This window comes from Centruroides vittatus, unplaced genomic scaffold (genome assembly GCF_030686945.1).
Source record: "Centruroides vittatus isolate TY-2023 unplaced genomic scaffold, ASM3068694v2 contig_1401, whole genome shotgun sequence".
Taxonomy (NCBI): Eukaryota; Metazoa; Arthropoda; class Arachnida; order Scorpiones; family Buthidae; genus Centruroides; species Centruroides vittatus.
The window spans coordinates 624686-648391 of record NW_027120880.1 but is presented as its reverse complement, the minus strand read 5'-3'; the positions used below and the strand labels follow the sequence as shown (position 1 = coordinate 648391).

The 23706-nt window shown below is 33.9% G+C and overlaps 2 protein-coding genes across 3 annotated transcripts; one reads left to right on the top strand and one right to left on the bottom strand.

Annotated features, from left to right (window-relative positions):
- Positions 1-3929: 3929 nt before the first annotated feature.
- LOC136968139 (uncharacterized) lies at positions 3930-4883 on the bottom strand. Its single transcript, XM_067262098.1, has one exon. It carries the CDS (start codon positions 4881-4883, stop codon positions 3930-3932), a length of 954 nt encoding a protein of 317 aa, XP_067118199.1.
- Positions 4884-13647: 8764 nt separating this feature from the next.
- On the top strand, positions 13648-23089 carry LOC136968152 (zinc finger protein interacting with ribonucleoprotein K-like). Of its 2 annotated transcripts, XM_067262114.1 has the most exons (4): positions 13648-13711; positions 13786-14275; positions 17610-17691; positions 22503-23089. In XM_067262114.1, exons 2-4 carry the CDS (start codon positions 13844-13846, stop codon positions 22949-22951), a joined length of 963 nt encoding a protein of 320 aa, XP_067118215.1. In that variant the 5' UTR covers positions 13648-13711; positions 13786-13843; the 3' UTR covers positions 22952-23089. The 2 variants fall into 2 exon arrangements, with proteins under 2 accessions (XP_067118215.1, XP_067118214.1); XM_067262113.1 differs by lacking the exon at positions 13648-13711 and having other exon boundaries at positions 13718-14275.
- The last annotated feature ends 617 nt before the right edge of the window (positions 23090-23706 follow it).

The window sequence follows — 23706 nt, the reverse complement described above, 5'->3', positions numbered from 1 at the left end:
ACAAATGCTGACGCGCTGAGCCGCTTGCCCGTAACGAAAATAGACGAGGTGCAGCCGATTTTTAGTAAAGAACAAGTTAGCGAACAACAGCAAAAGGATTCTTTTTGTAGTCGACTAAAAAAACAATTAATGGGAGACCCGTCCTCCCAAGAAACAAACCTAGATGCAGTAAACTTTTATCTAGACGCAGATCAAACTCTTTACCATAGAAAGACAATAGCTGAAAGAAATGAGGTTTGGGACAGATTAGTAATTCCTCAAGTAATGATAGGATACATCTTAAAATTATTTCACGATATTCCTAGCTCAGGACATTTAGGTGCTAAAAAGATGCGGAAGAAATTACAAAAACTATTTTTCTGGCCAGAAATGAACAAACATATTACGAATTACTGCGACAGTTGTCAGGAATGTGCGATGAGGAGAAGACCCCTGCAAGGTCATCAAGCCCCTTTGCAGACGTTTCCGAAAGTATCGAGACTTTTTGAGCGTACTGCATTAGACATTCAGGGTCCACTCCCTGTTACCCATAACGGCAACAAATATTTATTGGTTTTCATAGACCATTTCTCTAGATGGGCAGAAGCGATCCCTTTGCCAGATATTACTGCTAAAACAGTGGCGAAAGCGTTCGTCACGCAAATTATTTTAAGACACTCTGTCCCGAAACAACTGCTTACTGATAGAGGATCCAATTTTGTTTCTAAGGTAATGAAGGAAGTATGCGATTTACTGCGTATAGAAAGACTCCTCACGACCGCATATCACCCTCAGTGTAATGGAATGGTAGAACGTCTGAATAAAACGCTCATAGACATTCTAACCCATTATGTTGACAAGGACCAACGTAATTGGGATGAAATGATCCCTTACGCACTTTTCGCGTATAACACAACCGTGCATTCGAGCACAAATGAAACCCCGTTTTATTTAATGTATGGACGTGACCCTACATATCCATTTGATATAGTTACGGAACCGAATAGACTCAGTTATGACGTAAGCGAAAATTTCGCGAGCGAACTCAGAATCCGATTGAATTCAGCACACAAAATAGCGCAGGAACATGCAGAAAAAGCCGCGATAGACAGAAACGAATATCACCAGCGCAAAAACAAACCGTACAAATTTTCGGTAGGAGATCGAATCTTTGTAAAGGAAGTAGTAGTCCCCTCTGGTTTGAAACGAAAATTAGCTCCCAGATGGCAGGGACCCTTTCGGATCGTTGCCGAGACAAGCCCGGTAGATTTCATCGTTCAGCACATACAAACCGGAAAGAAATTGCATACGCACGCCAATCGAATGAAACCTGCGATAGCTCGTTTAGAATTTAAGCAAACCCTAGAAGAGGATGATAACCCAGGAATAGGAAATTCCAACTCACATTTAGGTAGTGACGCGGAGTCACCTCAATCGGAATTAGTTGACCCCTGGGACGAGATCATATTACACTCGATCCAACCGGAAAGGACAGACTCAACACGAGCTACAGAATCCGAACAACCCGTGGGCCCTTTTCAAATTCCCCACAATTACGCTCTTCGAAGCAGAGGACCCGTAAGTGAGTACCCTTGGGTTCTTCCAAAATCATCAGGTTATATACCACCTCGCGTAGCGACGGTCGCGGACGCAGAAATCACGGAGGCTCCATCCCGAGGCCAACGTCACGAGCGCCCGTCACCGCCTACTCCCATTGGATTATTTAACGAAAATTGTAAATGGTGATCTCTTTCGCCCGCTCAGAAGAGGTCATCATCCCCAGTGAGGAGGAGGTTAGTTTGTAAAAATACGCGTGTGCTTTCAACGAATTGTCGGAAATCGGAACTAAGCTAGTAATGTGAAACTCTTTCTTTCATAGATGATGGGATTGAAACCTGTAACTTTTATTCACTGGTAATGATACTTTGTATTGCGAGCGAAACTTTGACTTTGTGCCAACGTAAAAAACAAAAAAATTTTGATTTTAGTCGGAGAAAGAAATATGTGAAAATTGTCATTCACCAACGCGTTGTTCAATTCAAAAAGAAGTTGTCGCGAGAAAAGAAAAACACTCATGTATAGATCCGCATAGATTGAGCAACTTATACAATCGAAAAATGAGAAAAAGTGACCCTCCCATTTAAAGCGCGCAGAAAACAGTCAGATCTGTCACCCGAAACAACCGTATTTTTATATTTGATCTTACCTGTTCAGACAATTGTCAACAGCTTGCAGCTGAACTTTCTGAGCACGCGATACATGATGATCTTCGCCCTCATCGCAACGAAAATAAACATTCTTCTCATCATCCTGTTGCGAATTAAAATTGGTGTAGCCAAATATCCTCGGTGGAGGATCGAAAACGTTAGTTTTTGTGTTAACTGTCGTCTTATGTACCGGGAACTCTTCAATGCATCCAATCTCTAATAATCTCTGAATTTCTAGAAACAATAACAGAAAATGAGATCAAATGCGTATTAATTACGTATATACGTAAGATTTTTATATTTGATCTTACCTGTTCAGACAATTGTCAACAGCTTGCAGCTGAACTTTCTGAGCACGCGATACATGATGATCTTCGCCCTCATCGCAACGAAAATAAACATTCTTCTCATCATCCTGTTGCGAATTAAAATTGGTGTAGCCAAAATAATCCTCAGCAAGATCCTGAACAATTTCCGTATAATTTGTTTCTCCATAACTTTCCAATTCCCAACTGAAGAAACCATCTTCATCATCATAATCTGTTTGGGAATTAATGCTGAGATACGGAGGATCAAATCGTTCCTCACACAACACCAAGTCAAGATCTCTATTCACATGCATATCTGCATTTTCCTCAAATTTCTCCATTTTGCAATCTGAATTTAAAAAAAACTTGTGAGTTGTTTAGGTCTTAGCTTATCGAATATTTTTTTAAACAGATTTATGGTCATTATTATTTACTTTGGCTATCGAAATAAAATATATTCTATTTCAAATTAGTGTTTATAATTCCAACTCACATCAATCAAACGTACTGGATGAATGTACTTCTTCTGATATAGCCTTAATCCTTCCAGTTAATTTCTTTTACGTTTGTTCTAACGTTTTCGGCCCACCCTGGGCCATCTTCAGGAATATAATGAATGAACGTGTAGAATTAGAACGTATACATCGAATGCCTTCCGATTCAAATTACTGTGAAACGGTTAAATTTGTTGAAGGAACATTCTCTCGTGCTATGACGATAAGGCACGTGAGAAAATCTCGGTGAAAATTTACTACATAATCGTTAAAATGAATGCTTTACGACTCAAATATCTTGTGATTTCCCTTCATAGCAGTATTTCCACGCTTGTGAAATGCTAGCCGCATCTTTATAGTTAACGCATGTGTTTTTCAATCCAGCCTTGTAAATTTCTAGTGTTTCCATTATTCTAAGCTGGTCTGTGCGGTGGGTGAGTCTTATGATACGAGCATTTCCTAGATCCGCAGTGATACCAGGTTCCGTAGTTGCCCGCGCCAGGGCGGTGGTATATTTGCGTTTCTCTATGTCGTACCGGTGTTCCTTCAACCGTTGTTGCAGGGAGCGTTTGGTAGAGCCTACATAGACCATGTTATTATTAAATCTGCTGTCCCACATAGGGATCTCATACACTCCTGGAGCGTGATTTAAGTCTATTGGGTCCTTTCCATTGCGGAGTAGGTCATATACCGATGGTGGCCTACAATATGCCATCTTGGTTTTTGTGATGTTTGAAATTTGTCTATATATTCCATCAAGGTGGCTGTTATAAGTTACAACTTTCCTCCTTATGTTGTTATCCTCCGGCCCCACCACTTCTGCGTGCCTGTTGTTTTTGTTCCCCTGCGCGCACGTGCGTGCGATGTTATATATTAGGTTCTTGCTGTACCCATGCATAGTTGCCATTTGTTGTATGTGTCTGAGTTCCGTTAAGGTATCCTCATACTTCGATATTGTGCGTGAATGCACGTTTTGTTAAGGCTCGGAAGGCCGCGATTTTGTATGTATACGGATCTTCCGAGTTGGAGGGGATGAATAATGGTACGTAACAATCTTTGTAGAAGACCTTAAACAAGATTTCATTGTTATGTATTTGTAGTTGTAAGTCGAGGAAATGTGCCGATGAGTCGCTTTTTTGGTCTAGTTTGAGGGATAAGCCATATGGGTTATTGTTTATTGTGTTTAGGAACCTATTAATGTCAGGTTCATCCTTCCATATGATGATGATATCATCGACATATCGCTTATAAAGTAGGATGTTGGAACCGAAGGCCGGAATGACTTTATGTTCAAGTTTCCTTATTACCAGTTCACATAGGTCTCCGGATAGGGGGCTGCCCATTGGAACCCCTCGTTTTTGTAGGTAAGTCTTATTACCAAACCGGAAGAATGATGAATAGCAGAGTATGTCCGTGAGTTCTAAGATTTGTTTGCGGTGTGCTGAGGTACCTGCCTGGTTAAGCAAAATGTCCCTTAACTCGCAGAAGCAAGGTTGTATTTTTATAGAAGGGTATAGGGCTTTGAAATCTAGGATAGTGATGCATGTAGTGCCCGTGGGGTTGATTGCCCTCAATGCGTCGATTAGTTCTAAAGAGTTCTTAATGGTCCAGGGGTACGCGTTCATGCGCTCATGTATGATTTTGTGTACCGCCATTTCTAATGGTTTGGTAGGCGAATTCGCTTTATCTAATATCGGTCTAAGGGAAGGGGTCTCCTTGTGGGTTTTGGCAAAGGCAAAGAGCCTAGGGATGGCCGGAGAAGCAACTACCGCGTTACGCAATCCCCATTCCTTAGCAAAATTGGTTTGTGTGAGACGCTTCACTCTTGCTTGCAGTCTTTGTAGGAATCCGTCATCAATATTTTCACATTCCGTGTCATTAATGTATTTTTGCATCGATTATATGTGTATTTAAATTAGTTATAATATAGAAATTTTATCTTAGGACACTAATTTCTTATCCTAGTTCTTTGCTGTTACTTAAGTATAAGAACTTTATGAATACTGACAACAAATTTCTAGATCGGTAATTCTATTTTTATATAAATATTTGTACAGAATATTTTCTACTCTGTCAAAATATTACTCACGTTGCTCTCCAACGCAATATTTTTCAAGAAATCACAGCACAATGTTTTAAACACGTCTTTTCGCTTTGAAAATTTCTACTCAACAAAGAAATGCTAACAATGGAAAATCTATTGTTGCCCACATTCTTGCGTTTTCGCGTGATGTTGAATCTGAGATAGTAAAAATACGTGTAATTTTTGAAAAATATCCGGTGTACATTTATTTATTTCTGTTTCAACGATGTTTATTACAAACGAGTACTGTACAGTACATTAATTGCTGGGCATTAGAAAAAAGTAACATGTATAAACTGTACAGTACATAAATATGATATTATTAATGCATTAGCACACATTTTGTATTCATAAACAAGTTGCGCTTTTTTCTTCCCTGTTTTGCGTCAGTTTAAAAAATGTTTAATTCAAAATTTAAAAAAAAATTTGAAACAAAAATTTTAATCTGGAAACTAATTTTATAGCGACATTTGGCTAATTATTTAATTAAAATATAATATTAATATTGTCAAAAAAGAAGTTTAAACAAATTTTGGAAGTAAAGTCGGTGCTTAACGCACAATTCTAATTTACGGTCTGTTTTGACGTCACCTAATCACATGATGGAATGAAGATGGCGAGTCGTAGTTCCCAGGATCTTATTCTGTTTTCAACATTATCATCATCGCCGAATTAAAAAATGAGTGAAACAGAAGGCACAGAGTCAAATTATTATAAACAAAATTTGTCTGAAGAATGTCGATACGATAACTGTAAAATCACTGAAAATACAGGCGGTGTTATTTTATCTGTTGAATGCAATGCAATCAATATTGACTGTGTGATTAAAGTGCAGAACTTTTAATATATTTTCAGCCTAAAATTTTTTGTTTTTTAAGTAATGTGTAAATATTTAGGATTGACTAAAGCATTTTCTGGAAAGAACATTTGATGAATGGCGTGTTGATTCAACATATCCAAAATTGAAAAATAATAAATACTTTAATAAAACTGCATTCCGTTGTCAGCATAGTTATTTTCTTTGCAAACCTAGAGTTAACAGTCATAGAAAAGTTAAAAGTACAAACTGCCCAGCAGTATTGAAGATACACAGGTATGCATTTATTTATAGTATCTGAAATTTATGTTTATATTCCATAATGTTCTATTTCTACTGTATTTTTATATGACTTCGCCAAAATATGATATGGGTTGTCCAAAAACAGTAAAAGTTTTAAAGAATTTGCAAATTTATGCGATTGGCTCAACTGCAGCTTCTCATAAGTATCGTGATCAGGGCCGGATTATCGAAAGGCAAAGTAGACAAATGTCTAAGGCCCGTAATTCGGAGGGCCCGGCTCCAGTGCAGAAGATTTTTCTGTTTCAAAACGAGTTAAAAATTATTTAAGAAATAAGATAGAATAGAAAAGGCTGTATTTAACAATTCCTACTAAGCTCTGCTTGGCTAGCTATTATCTAATTAAAAAAAAGGTCAATAGTCACCCGTCCGTTCAGAAGTAATGTGCGCCACGAGATCTCTCGCACCATCTAGAAATATTCCTAGGGCCACCTATGGTTATGATTTATTTTCTAAATCTAAACTTTTACGTCGCGACATCGCATATTCGATGTAGCGTTCAAGTTGCTCGAGTGCGAAGATATTACAATTCAGTAATGTTTTATAAAAGAGTTGAAAAAGGGTGACACTACGGTGTGACTTGGGTGACACCACGATATCCGCACCGGGTGTCACCCATGCTAGCTACGCTAATCTTACATTATATAAGATTTGTTTAAAAGCAACTTATTTAAATGGGGCCCCAATTTAAATGTTCTCTAGGCCCGCTAGAGGTTTAATCCGGCGCTGGTTGGAGTGGATGGGTCCTCGTACGAAATTCGGAAAAGTATTCTCGGCTCGGTCTTTGTCTCCGGCGTCGGCTTCCTTCCGGACGGACACTGCGTAACGGGACTTGATAGGAATAGACGGACACTGTGTAACCGCCCCCATTCCCTCTCTGTTCCCCCTTTTATCTTTTTGGTCACGTTACTCTTCTTTACCAACCACCACATTTTGGATTTACTTCCTTGTGATTCATTCCTGACTCCGTGGGAAACATACAATAAAACATTTTTATTGCTAGATTTTTGTTCCGGCGGGTTCGAATTTTCACAATAATAATAATGAGTCTTCAGTATGGGAATCAGTGAGGACAGAATGTTGTTTAGTCTTCGTTAACTTTAAGTATGAAAATGCCAATTCACACAGGTATGAAGATCCGAAACAAGAATAAATATATTCGCTACATTTGATGATACTGGGATATTTTTCTCGGTTGACGTATTTCCAAAATTCAAAAATATAGAAGTGTGTTGCCAAAAACGCTCACTTATCAAATAAAAATATAGGTAAGAAATAGTGTTACCACCCGTCCGGTTTTCACCCGGACAGTCCGGGAATTGACTCACTGTCCGGATGAACTATTAATTTCGTCCGGGAATTTCGTAGAAATTGTGAAATTACGACGACACAAAGTTCTTGCAAATATTTTTATAAATTTACACCATTTGAACAGCGAAAGACCTCACACTTACTGAAACTCATCTGCCATTCTACCATGCTACTCTGTTTACGCCGACGCGCAACCTGCCTCTCGACTATTGTTTTTTTCTTTTTTTTCTGCTTCTACGTTCGTACTACGGATTGCAATCCAGCAGTGTTTTCAATCCAGCTGGATTTTTGCTGGACCAACATCATTCCAGCTGGATCCAGCGCGGATGTATTTTTGGTGCAATAAAGTGTTATCTATCTATCTATCTATCCAGCAATTTACGGATTTTTTTAAAGAAATAAAACATTTTTTTTAAATACTTAAGAAACTTTTATTATTTGGACTGGTCACTATAAACCAGTAAAACTTTTTACACAATTAGGTAGTAAACTTAACTTTGGTTCGGTTTAACACTTGAAATAGAGATAATTAACTTAAATGTTTAGTTAGATTATAATTAATCCTTAATAAATCTAGTTTCTTTAGTTGAAAAATTCTGAAATTTTGCAAGGAAGTTTGTGTATTTGGGAGATTGATGCTAGTAAATTTTGATGGTTAATGGTCGAAGGGGTGAGAAGATAGAAGGGATGTATATCATATGGGTGTAGGGTCGGACTTTATCGGACTTGAAGATTTTACTCGTTATTAACATTCAAGTTTTTTTTTTATAAAATTCATTTCTATTTTAAAATTAATGTTTTTGCCATTTTATGATAATTAATTATATAAAATTTTTAAAATAAAGTATCATAGTAGATGGCGCCAAACACAATTTTAAATGTTGACGAGAAAGTTAATTAAGCAACTTGTTGCTGTATTTTTTAAACCCAAACAGCGGTGCAATCTGTCAGCTGATTCGTTTGTTCAAACTGACCGAACTTTTAAATATTACTTCGGGTTCGAAAGTGAGGTTCCGATCTACATTTCGGAAGGTTACATGCTTTTCGCAGCTAAGGTTTTATTCCTTTATCCATTTATCGGAAACAGTTTCCTTTTGTTAATATGTGGATTCCTGCTTGCACTGTGTATTCATAACACACTTGGACTACTGTATCTACATTATTTATAGCTGCAGCCTGATGGACAAGGCCGTCTAGATTATACGGCCTTGGCAGGACCTTCAGGTAAACATTCGCGCTTTGATTAAACCTACGACTATTGCTTCAAAACCTAATCTAGCTGCCAAAATAAGAAGGGTTGTGCTATCTAGCATGCATGCATTAAGATGGTAACTTAGTATCCTAACTCTATTAGTACGAATAACACCTAGTCCAAATTTTCGACGGACTCGTGGAGAAACCATACATAAGTAAAGCTTTTAAGTAGCCAAGCTCGCAAATTAGTATGCAATGTGCATAGAGTACAGGCGGATGGCCGAGCAGTCAAGGTAACAGCTTACCGCTCTGGGGATCCGGGATCGAATCCGGACGGGTCGAAAAATCCCCAGAAATTTTTCGGGAGTGGTCCGACCGGATATGTGGGTCCCAATCTTTCACCACCCGGCCGCCCCATTGTAGACCTGGCCGAACCATAATGCTATAAGAGGCCCTCTTAGTGCCCACAGGGCGAAAAGAGCAAAAAAAAAAAAAAAAAAAAAAAAATATGTGCATAGAGTAATCGATGAAGAGAAAAGTTTTAAGAATTAGTAACAGCAGAGTCGGTAGATTAACTGGTCTTTCGACTACCTATCTTCGCTAGTAGCTAAAATCAACTAGAGACAAATGTTACCACCAGGGGCATTGCAATCACTACAAGAGCGCTAGATCGAATCGCAGTGAGGTCGAATATTTTTTTTTTAATTGAAAGTTATATAACCTTCGAGTTCGATTTCATAATTTTCTATGAATTTTATTATAAGAATGAAAAGGCTTTTATTTAAACCCAAAACCAGGTTTATGGATAAATAAATGACACTTAATAAAACATTAAACACCTTCCATCGCTGAGAAATGTTTATTTAATAAAGATTGATATTCAGTTAAATAAATGACAAGGAACAAAACTGAAATAATAGTACAATTATTAAATTGTGCTATTATGCCAATTTATTATACGTTAAAAATTTATTATACATACAAACAAATTATATTACACATAATTATAATTATAATAATAATTATTATTATTTGCGCTATTAAAATTTACTTTAAGTGAGAAATTTTTCTATGTTTTTTACTTTCAATTGATGAAATAAATGATTGATTAATCGTTCGCGTGAAAAAATGCAATCGACAGGTAACAAAAAAGTGCAAAAATCTGGAGGTCAAGTAGGACTTGTGACCAGCATTGTGGCATCCTATCATCAATGTAACAGAACACTGATTTAATATAATATCCATTATTGAAAAATAAACATTCATGTTTGGGTTTGTTAATTGTTCACATACTTTGCTTTCTGCCCAGTACATCAATTGGCAAAGCTTATAGCTTGGATATAACAAACCTCCTCGAGATTTGATGAATGTAAATGTCTTCTCTGGTGCAGCATCTTCAGGTTTTGCTGTTAATATATTTTTGCATTCATCACAACCAAGTGATGGCAGCAGATGACGAACAATGTAACCTCCTAAATAATGTAAAATAAACTTAAATGTTTCTGGTGCACAATAATCGTGATCTAATAATTCATTATCAGTAGGATCTCCACAGGGCAGGCTTGGATTACAAAGCAAATTTTGTAAATGTTCTTCCAATTGTTCTTGAACTTCCTTAAATGGTTTTTTATGACTCTGAAGAAGATTTTTTAAAGTAACAAGGGAAGATCCAGGATCAGTTTGAACTGATGCTCGTTTGGGAGGACGAACCAAACTGTACACAGTCATCAGTCTATACAGGTATAAGAACTGTACTGTTGTGGGATGAGAATTGCTTCCACTTCCTTGTCTTATCATTCCAAAGAAACGCTAATTGAAAAGAAAACATAAGTTAAGAGTTTAATACAAGATTATATAATCATTACACTAAGTCAGTTTTACCTCTAATGGGTCCTGATTAAAGTGAGCTGTCAAGATATAATATGAGTTTGGAAGCAATTGTTTAATGAGTGCTGAGATACTAGTTAGCGTCAAGCGTAGATTTTCTGCTGTCTGGTGGCTCAAAAATCCCTTTTGATCACTGCTTTCAATCTGTAATCTGAATGTTTCCCATCTATTTAACCATTCTAGAGATTCTTCAATAACCTATTTTAAAAAAGTTGTTTATTAAAACATTTATAGTTTTTCCTAGTGAATCATTACTATTACCTTGAGATCATTTGAATCATGTCTGATTCCATCCTGTGGCAATCTGCGATTTAAAGCATCAAAAAGAGCATTGATGCGACGTATGAAACTTATTGTAACATCTGCATTCTTTAGGCTAGCAACCTCACGCTGTTTATAAAACAGCATAGCATCAGCAAAAGTATTACTAAATATCTATAAAGAAATGAGATAAATAAAAGTATTCTTATCAAATCAGATTATATAAGTAAAAAAAAAAAAGTGTTACTTGAGCTGCCAGCAATACACTCATTCTCTGGAAGTTATTGGGATTAACATGTATTTCAGTTACTTTGGGACATGCCTTTAATCCCTTTGGTAATTTGGAATCTTCATCAACAACTGCTTTAAAATGCTGTAATTCAACCCTTCCTTCAGGAAACTAAAAGTAAAAATGAAGAATAATGCAATGGCTTATATTATAAATTAGGTGAAAACACTTTATTTTCTTAGTTTTACCTGAAAGTATCTACTTTTCAAAAGATTGTTTCGCATACATTTTAAAATATGTGGTACATCAATAATTGCCAGTACTTGTCTATCTGCAGCAGGATTTGTAAATGAGCATTGTACATTATTTGTGTCTGCACAAATTCCTAAAGCTTTTAAAGCTGCTTTGTTTGTGCTGGCACCATCACAAACTATTGCATTGACTATTATACCACACTGCTCTAAATGAATAATTGCTTGCAAAATAAGTTTTGCAACAGTAGAACCTGGGACAGAGCTTTTTGAACAGAATGTGCCAATACATTGTACCCAACTAGCAAAGTGAGGTCTGAACATAAACACTAGGCCATGATCACCTGCTGTAAATTCACTCTGTGGCAACACAGAATTATCACCACAATCAACAAGTCCAATCATTTCACCAGTAGCTTTTGAAAGTTCTATATGTTTTTGAAGTGTAATTTCATCAAAAATTAAAACTCCCTGGCATTCTGTTTGTGGAATAGTCTCCAATTTTGACTTTAAAATAACAAAAAGATCTTCATCAAATCCAAATTTGGCATTAATGCCTCTGATATATTGATGCAGTGTAGACTGACAAGGTAAAGGCAAGTAATCATTATTTCTCAAAAATTCATAGACAGATGGTGACCTAATTTTTAAAAGCAAACAGTCAAGTAACCAATTAATGTCATATCTCATACCCTTTTTGCTTTTTATATGGCATGCTTTCAGCATGTGCTCTATTACAAGTTTCTGTCTCGGTGGTAAGGAATCAAGTTTATCAGCTGACAACTGTTTTATTTTAAGTTCAGCATTTTCTTGATGAAGCTTGAGATTTTCTGTTTGAAGAGTTTTCAGTTTCTTCTTATAGATCATCTTTTGCTTTCTGCACCGATACAAATCCTCTTTGACTTTTAACAATTCAGACTGCAAAGCAGAGATTTTATTGACATATAACAGCTCAGGATGCTGTGTAGTTGCTGCTTCAGATGTGGAGGGTTCTTCTATTTCATTTTCTACAGTTGTTACTTGAGAGTGTGTATCATGCAAATCTAATGATTGATAAAAAAATATTAAAAAAATCAGACAATTAATCTTAAAGTATTTATAAGAAAAGTTAGGCCACAGAGAGATAGCCCTCAGTGAATCACAGTGGGTCTCACAAACCCAGCTCAATCTTTAGTTAGCATTTTTTAAATATAAAATGTTCCTTAAAAATACTGAAAAAATTTATATTTTTCCAACTTTTCGGCCCGATCAACATGAGATTAGAACGTTTTTTTATTTGATTTTACTTAGACTAGATGTCTTAAGCTTCCAATCGAAAAATTTATATTAAAACACAGGGTCCGAGAGACCCACTGCAACTCAGGCAAGGGCAAAAAGTTACATGGCTCACTAAGGATTAAGATTACATAAAAAACATATAAATATTTACCTTTGGTATTGACTTTTCGGTATCTCTTCGTAGATGGTTCTTCATTTCTTGTGAGACATCGCGTTGATCGTTTTTGAGGTACAGACTTACTAATGTACTTAGGACAATTAGGGAAGTTTGATGGATATGCATCTGACGTTAATGCCCAGCGATCTCGTGGAATTTCTACTTTCTCTCCATTTATAACATGGGAGTAGGTTTTTAAAATAAATCTACTCGCAAAATGTACGTCACAAACATAACATTTACTTGTTAGCTTCTTGTCGTCTCGTGGAATGCATCGCATCCACTTCTCAATCTTATCGCTAGGAACACGGAAGAAATGTCTCTTCTCGTTCGATGACTTATATCCTGCCTTGCATCCTGGCACAAAGCACGTTGGCATTTTTATGTAGCTAAAAAAAACAATTATTATAGGTCGAAATCACTGAGTTCTGTATATCCAAAGCAAGAACAAGGCTCTTCTGCCAACAGTGGCGCCAACTAGCGGCAAAAATTGGCTCTAGCTAAGTTTGAACTATGAGTCGAAAGACCAGTTAATCTACCGACTCTGGTAACAGTAATGCTTAAAATGCTTCTCTCTGATATTAGTAACAATAATAGTTAAAAATATCAATTTAAAATATTAGTAACAATAATAATCTCATTTCATAATTTCAATTTATTAAAATAATTTAAAGTATTTTCCTTATTAGGTTCAATTAGGCTAATTATCCGCGAACTCTACCAGTGCTGGCAGTAAACACGAATAAATAATATATTAAATCTGGAACGAACGTAATTATAAATAAAGAAATCTTGATAATATTATCTAAAAGACAATGAAATATATTAATAAATTAATAATAAATTTTATTGCTTTACATATATTTATTGTTATTTTTGACATAACGTCTCAATCCTAAAAGGCAGGGGCTGCATTGCGGATGCAGCCTTTCGGTATATTACTGTAATGAGGAAGGTAAAAATTGTTCCAATTTTCTTATTAATTAAATTATAATGTTATTTTAGTCAGAAATATTTAATATTTTCGAGGAGGAGAATGCTTATTTTATAAGGAAAGGAGAGCAACGTCACCACTAAGAAGTGAAATATGACAACTTTAAACAGCCAACCAGATGCAAACCGCGTGACTGAGGAGGCGAAGGCTGAAGGGAATGATGCATCAAACTCTGAGAATAAATCGGAGGAAAACAACATTTTGGATGCTGTTCAAAATAATAAGGTCTCGACAGCACTACAGAAAAAGAAGGGAAATGTATATAAACCTGCTAAAGCTGATTATGAAAAGGCTAGGCAAGTACTTCTGGAAAATAATGTTGTTAAATTGAAACCAAAGGCTACAGTTATTAACTTGAAAAATAATGCTGCTGAAAATCATCCTGTAAGTAAAAATGGAAATTGTGATGATGGTCAGGCAGCAGAAGAGGTAAAAGAACATCCAGACAGTTTTGTAGAAACACTAGTTATTGATGTTGAGAATTCCGAAGAACAAATAGAGGAACTTAATAGAGAGTTCGAGCAGGTAGATAAAAATAATAATGTCATTGATAGGTTTGGTGAATTGAGAGAGTTTATACCAGATGTGATGGGTGAAAATAAAGCTAACTTTACAACATACAACCACATTTTACACTAATATTAATTTTTTTCTTATAATTAATCAAGGAATTTAATGATGCATGCCTTGTGCACACACTTTTTTCATTAATTCTTTTGCTTTGCTTTTTTGTCACTTTAATCAGTCCTCAATTGATAATAGAGAAAAGTTTATAATAATACTAAGTGACAGAGGAAGGCAATAAAATGATTACTCAGCTTTTAAATATTTTGTGTTTAAAATTAAAGTTTGCAAATTAAATAATTAGAAACCCTGAAGTGTAAATAGTTTTTTGAGAAAAAATAACCAGTTTTAAGTTATATTGGATTGCTTTGGCATAAAGATACTCGTAAGAGTAAGTGGCATGGTGGGGAGTTCGTGATTGGCTTCTGTGAAAATGCAACAGAAAACACTTTCTAATTCCACACAAAAAAAGTTTCATGTTAACCATTCCTAAATATCTGATACTTTATGTTTGTTTAATTTTTCTTCTTATATCAAGAGGAGGAAAACTATTCTGATCATCAACCTTATGATCTTCAAAGTTTTATTCCAGATTCAAAGTTAATTGAGCTATTAGATATTGGGCATTTTGGCTCTTCTTGCAACATGTACTTCATTGTGCTAGGTTAGGGAATTATGCTCATACTTCATCTTATCATTCCTTAAAAGCTTGTATATAGTGGGATTGCATCGATAAACAATTTGCAAATTCTTATTCTTGGAAATCCTCTTAACTAACGGCTTAAGAAAAGGAATGTAATTGAGGATCACTTTTTCTCTTGGTTGGTTTCTATTCATCCCACGTTCGGTTATGATCCTTCTTGATGAGAGTATCTATTTTTTCTGTTCTGTAGCCATGCTGCAAAGCCGTTGTTCGGATGTATTATTTTTTGTTTTATTTTTGTTTTATTTTTATTTGTTTATGAAATATTGGCATAATTTTGTAAATTACGATAATCCTGTTTTTTATTTTATTTTATTTTATTTTATTTATTTATTGTAATTGTACCGTTAATTTATGTAATATTTGTTCGAATTTCATATTTGATTTAAAGAAGTAACTGAAGATGGACGCTTAATGCGTTTGAAAACGTTCTTAAGATTAAAGAATTTTTGCTGAAGTTTGAATGGTTGTTTATTTTATTTTATGATATTGTCTCTTCAGTAAGCAAGTATAGTTTTATTGTGCTAGGATTAAAGACCAAGGATTATGTAAATATATTATTTAATTAACAAGAGATGTGAAAGGTAAGATGTGTACTATTAATTGTATAGCAAGCTGAAAAATTTGGATAACTGTTCATTGGTTTTCACTAGAACTAATATACAGTGTGAATTACCCCACATTTTGTGAACTTTGTAGAATTATTAATTGTGAGACAAATGCTTCATTCCTGGATTAGAATAAATATTTTAACAAACAAAATAAAACACTGGACTTATAGCTAACATAAGGTTAGAAACTCTACTGTATTTCATAGAAATAAAGGGAATGACTGGATTCGTAATTGTTGCAGGGTGAGCACTCCTTTGTTATGAATGCAAAGAATTTAGTCATATCAGATGAATTGTATATTGTTATTACGTGTCAGAAATTTAATATTGCTGAGCATGATACCTAAGAGTATGTCTTCAAAAATATTAACACTGCTAACATAGTTTGACTTGACTGAAAACAAACTCTGAATTTCTGGAAAATGGAAGCTGATATCTGTGGTAATAACTGTGCTAAATACGTCAATCAGCTGGTGCCTGAGACCATAGAAATGCCCACAAGTGAAACAATTCTATCATTTTAGTCAAATTTTTTTGAAAATTAGAAATTTTAGCTCTCTAGTTTGTATATTGTATTCCGAACTGTGGTTGTTAGAAAATGTTTATTCTGTATCAATAAGGGTATATTACTAAGGAAGAAGTGGCATGAAATTCAACAATTTGATCAATGGATGCTAATAAAGACACAGAAACCAAACATTTGAAGAAATCTGGGTTAAATTTCAAATGTGTATACTGTCATGGCGGCTCGTCTCCAATCCCAGCAATCAGAAGACGGAACAGTGGGGACGCACATTCTAACATAACCTAACCTATTCGAATAAATTACCATAATTATTAGCAACCAAACTATTAGAATAGGTTAGGTTAGAACGTGCGTCCACACTGTTCCCTGTATTCTGATTGCTGGGATCGGAGACAATCCACCATGACAGTATATGCATCTGAAATTTAACCAAAATCTGAAAGAAGAAAAATTAATATAATTGACAGATGAGTCAAAATATTTAATGAAATGCACAAAAAGATCTTAAATGTCAAGATTTTGATAACATAATAAAACTAGCCTTTTGTGAGGAAGTACAATTTCTTTTATAAAGAATATTTTCACTCGTGAATTCCAGTAGTCAAAAGAGAACTTGAAGTTAAATGTTGAAGCCATAAAAACAATAATTATAAATCAAAACTGCAACTTACAATGCATTAAAATTGCATGTTCATATTTTATGATGATGATGCATGTTGCATTTTCAACATTTACAAAATACAATCATTCAAAACATATGCTTGATTTGACTGTAATAAACCTACATCAACCCAACTATTAAATTTGATATTGTACTGTAATAAAAATATCACTGTTTCATTATTAGATTTTCAAAAATAAAATCTTAAGAGAAATTTCTGTATGCTTTTTTATGCTAAATTAAAGTTTATGCCACCAATTAATATCAACAATACTGTACTAACAAATTGTTAATAATGCCCATCTATATTTCCTTATGAAATTTTAGTAACTGCCTATATTTATCAGCTGCTTCTCCTCTATCTCCATTTGGTATCAAGAAATTATGACCAGCCTATAGATAACCCTTATTTACGTGCTGGGTAGTCATTCTGTTGCCTTCTCCATAAAGCTAGTTTGTTACAATTTCATAGTGAAATACTTTATTGTGAAATTACATTAGTCAATTTATCTATTTGTATAATAACAACATGTACAAAAATAGTATATTTCAATGTTTATATAGATGTGGTATGGAGTTAACTTTCTGAGATATTTTTTCTTAAATGCAAATTAATCATACATTTTAGATACAAAGATGAATTATTCTAATATATGGAGCTTTGTTTTTGCATATTATATCTGGTATTTACATAACACAATCGTAACATTATGCTAGGACTATTGGTTATGAATTGATGTAAAATTTAGATAATGTATTTAAAATATTTTTATGTTATTTTATTTTTTTTATAGAAAGTGGAGTGGCTTGCAGAGAAGATTGCGGTTTCCCGTCGTAAAATGAATAGTAAGAAGAAGAAGAAAAAGAAACGTAAAGGTTTGTTTCGTAATTTTTCATATAGTTTTTTATATTTAAATTGTGAATCCAGTAACTCCTCTCATATTAAATTTTACTTTCTAAAGAGGATAATGACATACTGAAAACTAAATATCTTTTTTATATTACAGATGTATATATACTAATTACTATTATTTTTTATTTTGTATATAACTTAAAGGAATTTTTAATAATAATAAATATAATTTTTGTCACATTACTCAGATATTAATATTACCTTGATTAGCGTTTTCTACACTTTTCCACTAAAGAGTAACAATTTTCTTGAGCTACACTTCAAATATGTGTTTACACATACTAATGATACTAATCAGTTTCAGAAGGTTCTTTTTCATGGTCATTCCCCTCCATCTGTGTTAGCTCCTACATTTCCTTGATCATCAACAATTCTGATATCACAATATCATCATTTTTCAATGCTTACATGCTCTTTGGAGTTCACTTCTGATAGAGCCAATGTCTCACTGTCATGTCAAAATCCTTCAAAAGATCATTACTTGTGTATCTTCTGACTGGACAAAATCATCCATAACTACTACACTGTTGTTGTTACAGGCACATTCTGAAGTTCTACAGAAGTCTTCCTGTAGAACTTCATATAGAACTACAAATTGCATGACTTGAAGAATATCTGGCTTTATATTTCCAATTGTTTCTTTTTGTGAGAAAAAAAATGCATGTTGAGCTAACAATCAATTATGATTGTTTAGCAGATCTGATAATGCCTCTGTTCAGAGGCTGCAAACAATTGATGTAGTTGAGTGAGAAAAAAGAACCCTCAATATCCCTCAACTAGTCTTCTTATAGGTGGGAAACACAACTGTGAGGCAGAAAGCCATATTTCTATTGAGCATCTCTATTTTTGTATTAACAGCATGCAAAAATTTAATGAACTTGTGGACTACTTGTCATCCATGCTTTCTTGTTATGGCCTGAATGACATGCGACATATGGTGCCGAAATACATTATGACATTGATTAGCTTTGTTGTTGTTAAGTTCGATATTCAATTTAACAAAATTGTAACACGTGTGTTTATGTTACATAGTGTTCATGTACAGTCCACAGCTCTGTCACACGTGTCAGGTGTGTTGTGTAACTATAGACTTGAGAATGCGGGAAGAGATCTTCCTGCCTAGAGAGGGAAAAATTGTGCTTTTCCTTTGGTGTGGCCAGGCAGTGCTGACCAGAGCATGTGGCTGTGTGGCTGGCAAAGAACCAGTGTTGTGCCTTTATTAATTAATTGTCGGGTGCCTGGGTGTTACTTGCTTGTGGAGTGCCAGAGTGTTACTCATTAGTGTTGAGAATAAATTACAAATAGTTTTGTTGTTGTGTTATAAATAATTTGTGTACTGTGTTTAGAATGTGTAAACAGCAACATGTTAAAACATTTTACAGTTGTGTATTAAATGGCTATATTCAGGTATGATGATTACCTAGAATTTTAAAGCTAATTTTGTTGTTAGGCTTAAAATTAATGTTTTTGCAAGTTATTGCTGAGTTGCAATTTACCATTATAGTAGATATGGTTCTTAAATTATATACATAAGTTATTTAGAACTGTTTAATTTATTCAACTGGTTGCAGGGTGTAAGTTAATACCACCATATCTGTAACTGCCAGTACACTACGTACTAAAATAATGTGTGTTAATGATATGCAAATTAGTCACACATTATTTATTCTCAAGTTGTTTACTGATCAGGTTTAGTTTAAATGTTTTTCATCATGAATATCAGCTTAGAGTTGCATAAAGGCTTGAAGCAGAAAACAGGAAAATAAAATTATATTGCTTCAGGGTCACTTGCAGTATTGTTACTGCATATTAGGAATTTGTGAGCCACAGGTTGCTTGTGACTGATCTAACACTTATGAACGATAGCCTTAATCTGTTTATTAATAATTTCATAAATACACTGGTGACACTGGCTTACAATGTGTTTTTTTTTAATATATTGTTTGTTGGTTTGCATTGAAGAAATAAAGAAAGACATCTCATGTTATGTTTTAATTTATTTCACAATAGAGATGCTCTTTCATAAGCAGGATCTATTTGAATTTGAAATCTGAGTGATTTGTTGTCTTTTGTCACACAATTTTAGGTTTTCATCTGCCACTCAAGGTTTATTTTTGTTCTTACTAAAGTATTTTTTACTTCAGTGTTGATAGTGTTTGAAGGCATTGGCAGTATTGTTTTTTTTTTAGTGAAGTTTTATTGTCCAAAATCAAATTAAGCAGACTTAAAAATTATGTTTGATATTGTACTTTTGGGATTTCACTACAGCAATTTTCCAAATATTATTTTTTTTAAATTTATTTCTTCTTAGATATTTTTTTTTGTAATATGAGCCTTTTCAATTCTGTATTTTTATTGTTTGATTCACTAGTTCAAAACTGAAATTTAATTTTCTTTTTATAGTGTACTGAAGTTTTCTTGCTTTCAAAGTATTTCTTCTCAAGTCTTTCCATCAATGATAAATGAACATAATAAGATAGATGGTGGCATCTTTCTATTGTTTAACTAATATAACAATTAACTAATATGATTGATAGATACCGTATATTCTGGCATATAAGACGACTTTTTAACCCAGGAAAATCATCTCAAAAGTTGGGGGTCGTCTTATACACCGGGTGTCGTCTGATAGGGCGAGTATATCCTAAACTCTATACAGTGGAACCTTGGTATACATCTGCTTTAGAATACATCCTGTTTGGACGAAACAAATTTTGCTTGGTATACGACTTTTGTTCGGTATACAACTTAATTCAATTATATGCGCCATCTATGAACAAGTAGCACTATCGGTGTACTAGACCAGACTAGACGTTCGCAGTCCCACGGTTTATAACTTTGTTAAATTTCTTCTGATTTTAATTTGTAAGTAAAATTTTATTATTTTTATTAATCATGAATTGCAAAAAGGCAGATGAAAAGCAACAGAAAACTAAAAAAATGACTAGAATCACAATGGAACTGAAAAAAGAGATTGTTGAGAAATATGAAGGTGGCATGCGTGTTCAAGATTTAACTGTTGCATACTGTATTCCGAGAATGACGATATCAACGATCGTGAAAAATAAAGACATTATTAAATCTGCTAACATTGCGAAAGGGGTTTAATCCATTTCTAAACAGATTATTAGTATTAAGGAGAGTTTGATTTGATTTGATTTGATTTAATGATTTAAATAATATAATACAATATACTGTAATAACTTTAAAAATCTATAATAAAATTTATTTTTTTATTAATGTGCTCAAACAGTGTTTAAATTATTTTACAACTCCATTAATATATCATATCAAGAGGGTATTTTTTACATGAGAACGGATTAATCATTTTTATATTACTTCTTATGCGAAAGGTTGGTTTGGTATACGTTCTATTCGGTATAAGACCAAACATCAGGAACGGATTAAGGTCGAATACCGAGGTTCCACTGTATTTTAACTGTAAATGTTGGGTCGTCTTATACGCCGGAATATACGGTATGTCAATTCACATTAGTTAATTGCTGCAACAATACTACAATCATAATTCTATCAATTATTACTATATTTTTTTCTGTTATTGTGTATATAAATAAACTAACTAATATTGTTTATTTAAGTGTTTTTGTTTCATTAGATCTGTAACAGAATATGACACTAATAATTCATAAGACTAATAATAATGAGTTAAACAGGTATTCCCTGTTCATCTTCCTACATAACATTTTCTTAGTACAATGTCTTTTGGTTTTTAATACATTCTCTGGAGTTTGGGTATCTCTCAATATAATATTTATATATGAAAAAGTTTATATTATTTCCAAAATTCAATACATCTTTAACAAAACCATGTGGGAAAGTTCCAAATACAATTGGTTAGAAAGCCAGAATCATACATAGATGTTTCTCGAAGTGTCCTAAACATCAAAAATAGAATATATATTTTGATTATTGCTGGTGGTGGAAGAGGCATTACAATGTCATGTCATGAACCACTATCTCCTATATCAGAAAGCCTGAACATACTTTTGTGACATCACTAATAGTTTTCAATTAATTATCCAATTTACAGAAGTGTTAGGGATATTGTTAAGAATGTGTGTTGCAGTTTATTCTGTGTTTTTTATTGTAAATCTTCATCTGCAGTTTTTAAAACAAATCTCTATATTTTTATATTTCCATGCAGTATTGTAAATGTAGTGTTTGCAGAATGGCATTCAGATTGTACATGTTACTGCATTAAAATAACTATTTATTAACAACTATATTGACTGTTTAGTGATCAGAAAGCAATCTATTAAGCATTTTATATTCTAAAATGATAGTTTATAACTTAACAGGGTATAGACAAAAACACTATAGGCAATGGTGTGCTCGTGTGCTTGTGGCCATGCGGAGAAGCGTGGCGCAGTTTCCCAAACCATTTTTGACAGTATCCAGCCATTTTCTCTTTGAATATTTTAACTGGAGAAAAAATATTTTGTACTGATCTTGAGATGCTTTACAGTTTTGTAATTTAAACTGTGCTGCTATCTTTTGTAGGAGCCAAAATAGGATTTGGCCCAGTGAGAAGGAGAGTCAGGTACACCACAACTATGCCATCTTATAGTGCACTACCAACTACCTATGCTCTTATGCACTTATATTTAGCTTATTTGGATTACTTATATTTAAGTGGGAAATGTCTGTTTAGCTAAATAATGAAATAATTTGTCAATTAAAATTGTAATCAGCATATTGTTAACATTATATTATATATATAATTATTAATTTTTATTAAATTCTCTGTTATCAGTAATTCCAGTGAAGCAAACTGAAGATGGGAAATATGAATGTGAAAAATGTAAGAAGCAGTTTACCTCTGTGAGCAGTATTTATAGTCATCAGAGTGTTCATAGGAGAGTCAGACCATATAAGTGTAAAGTATGTCACATGCGTTTCAAAGATGGGTCTAGTTTAAAGAACCACAGTACGATTCACACGGGCGAGAAACCGTACGAATGCCAGGAATGTAAGAATAAATTCAGATTAAAAGGGGATTTGAATAAACATCTTCGAACACATACCGGAGAAAGACCCTTTCCCTGTGAAGTTTGTGGCAAAAAGTTAGCTACAAAAACGACATGGACACTTCATATGAAATTACATAAAGGAGATAAGCCCTTTCAGTGTAAGAAATGTGATAGAAGGTACGTTGCCCAGTCTTGCCTAAACAAGCACATAAAGCTTGCACACAAAAGATAAAGTTTAGGTTTTGATCTAAAAGGTAACCAAGAGTAAATTATTAAGGAATACCAATTAGTGTTTTCTGCTTTATTTTCTGTTAAAATATATTTAAGAAAATGTATCTGTTTATATAAATAAATACTTTATGGGGATAAATTGTCGAGTTTTATTTCAATGAATAGACATTAAGGTTTGCTTGTACAGAGTTATATCTGTAATGTATAATAGCAGCACTTCACTTAGAGATTTCCAAATTTACTCAGAGCTATAAGTTTATTTCATAATTTATTGTTCCATTATGTGTTTATAAATTAAACAATAAATTACAAAAAAATATAACCCTGAGAATAAATATAATAAATATAATAAAAAAAAATATAACAGAACCCTGAAAAATTATATTAGAATCTAAGATACAGATCTAATCTTTGTAATTCTGAATGATCATCATCCTTATTAAGTTCTCGCATTGCATTGCCATATGCAATAACTTTATAAGGATGATCATTCAGAATTGGATGGGTGTAAAAGTTCTAAGGCAAAGATTTGATGTAAATAAATTTAAAAATGTATCCTTAACAACAAAAAAGAAATTGTCATTTTGATAAATTTATTACTTTATTGCAAACATTTTTGTGATAGAGATCAGGCTAAATCAAAATGAAAGCAATTCTTGACTCCACTGTGCAGGCATTGAGAGAGTTTTTATTCCATACCTATTGTGGGTTTGGTCAGGCCAACAATATGAGCAACCGAATGGTGAGAGATAGGGC